Below are 7,117 nucleotides of genomic sequence, written 5' to 3' on the forward strand. Positions count from 1 at the left end.
ACGCATTCGTCATTGGTTTTTAGTTATTATTTGGTTAAAATTCATACTCTTTTTATTTATACCAGATATATAGCAATGTTCTTTTAGTTTATATAACTTTGTTAAAATTTTGATTTAGTTTCTCAAAATCTGTTTTTTAGTTTTAGTCTCCAATATATTTTTCTAAATTCAACACTTTTAGTCTCTTTCATAGGAGTGACACAACAACAAAATTTGACAAGTAATAACTTTTTAATTACCCACATCATCATCATTGGGATAAAAAATATTGAATTTAGAAAAATTAGGGACTAAAACCAACTCTAAATGATAACTCCCTATATTGGGAAGTATATATCTAAGATAACTGATAAACAATGACCACTTAGGTACTAGATCCTAACAATTATAAGATATGCAGCATTTGGTGTTATCATTAGTTCAATCAACAATTGAATACAGAAAGAAAAAGCACATATGGAGATATAAAAGTCACAAACTACCACAACTTGGTCACTCTCGAGAAAGACATGGGACATGTGGAATACACGAAGAGCATACCCCGTTTGCATTTTTGCATGAAGCATAAGTTTCCTCTCCAGAAGCAGAAGTTATGTTAATCCTCTTCAATACAATGTTGGTGCATCCTATGGTTTTGTCACAATGCAGTTTGACTGCATGTGCAGAATTGGAGGTTCCCCTCACATTGTGGTAAGTAACATCACTCACTCTAACTGCATGTACGCTATCACTAGGGTCATATTCCTGGTCAATAATCACAGGGTTCTTAGCTTCTACAAGTACAATATCCTCAAAAGTGATCTTCCTTGCATACCCTTCACCTCCCTGATTTAAAAAAACACAAAACATGAATGTGTTTCCCTTGCTTCAATGATCAATATAAAAAATACACATTATTTATTAAGAAACAAAAATTACAATTATAAGTGTTGGAATAACCTTTGTTAATATAATCTTTGAGTAACACAAATTTCTTTATTAACAGATAATACATAATACAAATATATTAATAGTCTTTATTTGTTAGTATAATATATCACACCATTGATAAAGGAAAACTGCTACACGGAAAACAAAACATGAAAAGGGACGAAACAATAAAATACACCACCTCTTCGATTTTTATCAAATTTTCTTTTATTTTATTATTTAAACCAGTTATATTGAGACACGATGCATTCCTTGAATTCGTGCAAAACTTTTTTGAACTATTTAGCACTTCTCTTAATAAAAACTTATGATATCAATAATTCAATATTAACAGTTTAACTTTTGTTAAAAAAAATTATACTGATAAAAGTTATTTTAATATTTGATGATTTTTGTTTATTAGTAAATGTTAACTTGTTTTATTGTAGAGGATTATAGAAAATCAAAACAACCTCCAGCAATCCTTACCATCCATGTCTTGATTCTGGCTCCATTTGTTGTTCCACTAAAGGTGCAATTTCGTACATATATCTCTTCAACTGTTTCACAAGCTCCATTTTTTCCCAAGCTTCCAACACTAGATTTGCCATCACATATCCAAGAGTTTCAATACATTTAACAAATAACTCTGTGTGTAAACAGCTAGAGAAATTTACTTGAAACTGACCTGATGCCGTGGCCAGGTCCACAAAAGATGCCAATTATGCTGATGAAGGTGGACCCGTGATTAATGGCAATGCAATCATCACCTAATAGAAAATAATTAAAAAAGTAAATCACATTAACCAATTCCACCTTTAATTTTATGGTCAGCTATGTGATAATCTGATAAAAATAATGGGATAGGATAAAGGGAATAGTAACATTACGATTTGTGCGTAAGCAGTAACAATGCAACATGTTTTTAATCCATTTTAAGGAAATGATAAAAAAAATTCTTCCAATTATTTGAATGATTAAAGAAGAGAATGAAAAGAAATAATTGAGCTGTATTAAAAATATTTATTAAAAATTAAAGTTGAGTTTAAATTTTTAATCTTAATTTTTTTTAAATAACTTACTTTAGTCTTCTTTTACTTCATCTTTCAAAGTTATTTTTGTATAAAAATAAATAAATAAAATAAGTATCATCTTGTAAAGATAAAAATTAATTGATCAATACATATAATTTAAAAGAACAAAATGGATATTTAGAAGGGACAATCCCCTCTTGAATAGGAAGGCCTACAAATAAAGACCAATGAAAACTCGATCCAGAAAATAATAATACTGAGTCATATAATTTACCAGTTTCAATCATAGAATTCTGAATGACAATGTTGGATGATTCTGAGATATCTATACCATCGGTGTTTGGGCTATCAACTGGTGCAAAAATATGAAGATCAGAGATGACTGAACCATTGCATTTATTTAAGCTTATATGATTTTTGGGGCTGTTCATGTGAGTCAATCCGCGAAGCAATAGATTTTCACAGTCATGGAAATGTAGGGCCTGCACATTATATCAATCAATTACATACGTAATTCTTATGAAATTTTAATACGAAGCACTAATTGAAACAACTTGTGGTTCTCATTCATTTATTTAGATTTAATTAAAGTTGTGTATTTTTAACCTTTGGAAATATAAACTAAACTTATATATAGCTTTTAAACTTTTTTAATTGATTTTTTTCTATATAAATTTTAAAATCCATTTAATAGTAATATCACATGGATATATATATATATATGCATAACATTAAGAATCATTTTGAGAAAAAAATTCTAAATACATGTAAATTTGTTAATATATTCAATAAAAAGATGAAAAAAAATTGCTAGCAACATTTTTTTTTAAGTAAAATGTTATTAAAAACAACAAAATCATACAAGTTTCCTTCTTTTTCATTCTTGAATTAATGTTTCTTTTATATTTTTATAGTTTTTAAGAAATTTTAACTAATATTAAAGAATGCATTAAAAATAACATTTTAGAGAGTATTTAATTATATATTTAAAACTTACGCTTGGCCTGTTGTGACAAGTTCTATTGGAATAGCAATTCCACCATGGAGCACCTTGGCCATTAATTTGTCCCCCTCCATGGATAACAAGACCACTTATGTGCAAGAATCGAATCCATGCGTCCCTTTCATTTGGCCATTTCCATGCCTCAATGCTGTTTGGTGCTATGATAGTTCCCTTAAGCTGCTAAGCCAAACAATAAATCCAATATTGTAGTCAACCGAAATTATACTACAATATTCACGTTAATTAGGAGAAAGTAAGAAGTGATCTAGTCCTTTAATATTTTTTAGTTTTAAATTTTTTTTTCAATTTTTATTTTTATCTCAAGTTAGTGAATTTACTTTAATAATGTTATATCTCACCCAAAAATTTACTTTTATCAATGATTTTATAACGAAGGGATTAAGTTCAAATGAAAAAAAAAAAAAAAGTCATCCAAAGATTAAATTAAATTAAATTTATAAGAACAAATTTAAAACTAACAATAAAATTAGGGGATTAAATCACTAATTTTATCTAAATCAACATATCAAAATCAGTATGAGCATCTCCAATATTTTCTGGATATATACTACCAGTTTATATACTTTAAATTACGTTTTGCATTTATTTAAAAATATTATAAGTGTGATACCATGTTGATTAGATAAATAATATTATATTTTACTATGGTTAAGCTAGGAAGTAGATAAAAGAAAACTATGATATTAATATGTATTCATAGTTTTTGTTTTTTAATTTTTTTATGATGAAATACAAACCAGAGTTTCATTCCATACATGCAGTTTCATTTTCTTTTAAAAATGTATATAATATAATTTAATAATTACTGTATTTTATATTTTATTTGTAGATGAACAATAAGAAAAAAATTAAAAGAAATTTAAAGTTCAAAAGAGAACAATTTACACTGAGTAGCTTGGATGCAAACTTCACACTTTCTATCAATTTTAAGTTTTTTAAAAGGATTTTTAACAATTAAGTATAAAGGCATAATTATTATTTTTTTATCTCTATAAATATGAAATATTTTATAGTAAGTCTTTATAAAACTTTGTGTTAATATTTAGTCTTATAAATTAAGAAATTAAAATTTAATCTTACTGTCAACTCTCTTCTATTAAATATTAAGTTAACTAACAGAGAGTTAGCTAACATTTTTACGTGATATATCATGTCATTTAATTATATAATATTTTATTATTTAAAATTAATATTTATAAATAAGTCTCTAAACTCATTTTTAATATTTATAAAAAAATTATTTTCTATTTTCTCTACTCCTTCCCTTCTCTTCTTTGTTGCACACTCCTCCCCCTTCTTTTCCCTTTATCCTCATCCCCTCCACCTTCCTCACACCTCTACCCCTCCCTTTTCCCACACCCTTACTCCATCCACAAATCTTAACTCCACGTGGTAAATAAATATTGTAGCTCAACCTCACAGCAATGGAACATGAAAAAAAATACTAAAGTTAAAATTAATATTGTATAATCAACTTATAACAAATTTTGCATACAATATTTATTTCTTAATTTTTAATTTTAATATAAAATGAGTTGAGTATATGGAAGTGAGATAGGGGTATAAGGGTTTAGGGAAGGGGAGGAAGAGGGTGCAAGAATAGGGTAAGGAAAGGGGTAGGAGTTAGGGTGGTGCAAAGGAGAAGGGGAGGATAGGGTTGAGAAAGGAGTAGGAGTTGTGGTGGTATAAAGGGAAGAGAAAAGAAAAAAGATGAGATAAAGAGAGGGTACTGGAATGGAGTTGGAAGAAAAGTGAAGGTTGAGGGAGGATGCAAAAATAGAAATGAAAAAGGTGAGTATCGGAATAGAGTTGGAGAACTTGAGGGAAGAGTGTGCAACGAAGAAGAAAAGAGAAAGAGTCTTTATGCAAATATTAAAAATATATTTAAAAATTTATTTATAAATATTAATTTTAAATAATAAAAATATTATATAATTAAATGACATGTTATAATAGGTCGAAGTGTTATATTAACTTTTAATTAACCAACTTAACATTTAATTAATAGAAGATAGTTGACAACAAATAGTAAATTTTAATTTTTTAATTTTACAGAGAATTAATCTTAAATTTTTTTATAAAAATTTATCACAAAATGTTTAATATTTATAGAAATACAAAACGTAATTAAATTAAATATAAATAAAAATAAAATATAAAGTAATTATGTTTTTAATGCTTTTTTCTTTTTTTAATTTTATTTTATCAATTGGCTAAGTTTAAATTAATACTTAATATTATTATTATTATTATTATTATATAAAATATATAATATAATCATTTTATATTACTCGTGGCTCGTGCTACTGCATTGTGCAGGAAATATATGGTATATAATTTAATTAAGCTCTTATTTATACAAACAATATCATAATAAATTCATAAATTATATTAAAAAATTGAAATAAGTTGAAAAATAAAAAATTAATAATAAAGATTTTGAAATGGCTCTTGAGAAGCGGATTTAATTACCTGAATGTTAACGATTGAAGGCTTGCAAGGACCGCGGAATGCCACAGGCTGTAACATGAAAGTTTTCCCTTTGGGGATGACAACTGTTGGGGTCCCATCTCTTGCATCACACGCCTCCTCCCATGCTTTCACAAAAGCCTTTCAAATTTTATATATCAAATTTCAAATATATATACAAAAATATAAAATTAAAAAATCTGACCTTTTTTATGTAAATACTGATAAAACAACAAAAAGTTACTAAGTTTTAAAAATTGTCACTCATGATTTTTTTTTAAATTATAAAAAATCAAAATTACTACTATCAATTTTTAAAAAATATTAAAAATATTTTTTGTCAAAAATTGCTATTTTAAAAAAAAATCCTCATATTTTTATAATTTTTCTAAAAATATAGTCTTTCATCTATATATATATATAGTTGTGTTAATCTTTAACTCAAATGTAATATATATATATATATATATATATATATATATATAATTACTAACTTATAAAAAAATACTAATTTATACCATCAATATGTTGTACCATTAATTAATCTATTTCCATTTTGCAAATTAAGATTCTACACAAAAAAAAAAAAGAAGCAAAGCTAATGATCAACATTTTTATCAATTAAACCATATATAATATTATATTTTATATAGATCTTAGAAAATATATATTAATTTAATGACCAAAATATTTGCAAAAATAATATAATGACTCAGGTAATTTTAGAGAAGTAAGAGAACTAGCTGATGGATGGCATACCCATATTTTTATAGTGAAAAAATAAGAATTGGGAATGATAAATGATGCAATTTTAATTATTTAAAAATAATTATATAGTTTATATTTAGGGAAAGATCTACTTATCTTAATATAAGTTTAAAAAAATTTACGCTAAATTTGATTTTTTATTTAATTTATATTTAACAGTTAATAAAGTAATAAATTATAACTCGTTAGATGTAAATTAAATAAAATATTTAAATTGAGTATAAGAGTTTTTATATTTACATTGATATGAAAATTTTTTATCGTTTATATTTATTATTCGTGTTCTTGTATAAAAATGGTTTTTTATCCGTGCATGGGAGTGTTAAATAAAATTGATGAACATACTTGGGAGTCATCTATTTGGCCATTCCCGGTGGCACCATAGTCAATAACATTGAATTTAGGACCTGCATTGAGCTTCATTCTTCCACACATGCAAGGTGAAGCAAGAAGAAGCATTCCTATGGCAACAAATACCAATTCCATCTTCTAAACTATTACCTATTTAAAAATGTTATTCGACTAAATCACAGAATGTAAGTGCAATATGCAAAATGGAGAAAACCATGGCAATTTATAGATTGTACAAGTACAGCCATTGGAGAATATTTGAAAATAAAATAAAAATTTGCATTGATTACCGTCTTCACATTTATTGGTGAGATTCCACTCATAAACAATATGTTAAATTGTTAAATATTACTTTTTTTAATAAATTTTACTATTATTAACTGTTTATTTTTAACTTGAGATTAATAAAATTCTATTTCTAATTAAAAAATGATTTATGTATATAATTTTGATTGCACAGTAAGATTATAGGTTACTCTGCAGATTCCTATGCTCTTTAAAAAGTTGTAAATAAGGTTTTTATATTTTCAAAGTTTGTAATAATAATGTTTCTTCTGTTGCA

At 25.8% G+C, this 7,117-nt stretch overlaps 1 protein-coding gene across 1 annotated transcript; it reads right to left on the reverse strand.

Moving 5' to 3' along the window:
• Positions 1 to 492: 492 nt before the first annotated feature.
• Positions 493 to 6,690, reverse strand: LOC113868014 (probable polygalacturonase At3g15720). Its single transcript, XM_027503564.1, has 7 exons — positions 6,550 to 6,690; positions 5,440 to 5,577; positions 2,941 to 3,123; positions 2,218 to 2,425; positions 1,598 to 1,679; positions 1,399 to 1,507; positions 493 to 825 (listed from the first exon to the last, which is right to left on the reverse strand). The coding sequence occupies exons 1-7, from the start codon at positions 6,688 to 6,690 to the stop codon at positions 493 to 495; spliced, it is 1,194 nt and encodes a 397-aa protein (XP_027359365.1).
• Between the last annotated feature and the right edge of the window lie 427 nt (positions 6,691 to 7,117).

The sequence above is a fragment of the Abrus precatorius genome, unplaced genomic scaffold, assembly GCF_003935025.1.
Source record: "Abrus precatorius isolate BTA unplaced genomic scaffold, Abrus_2018 Scaffold5, whole genome shotgun sequence".
NCBI classification, from domain to species: domain Eukaryota; kingdom Viridiplantae; phylum Streptophyta; class Magnoliopsida; order Fabales; family Fabaceae; genus Abrus; species Abrus precatorius.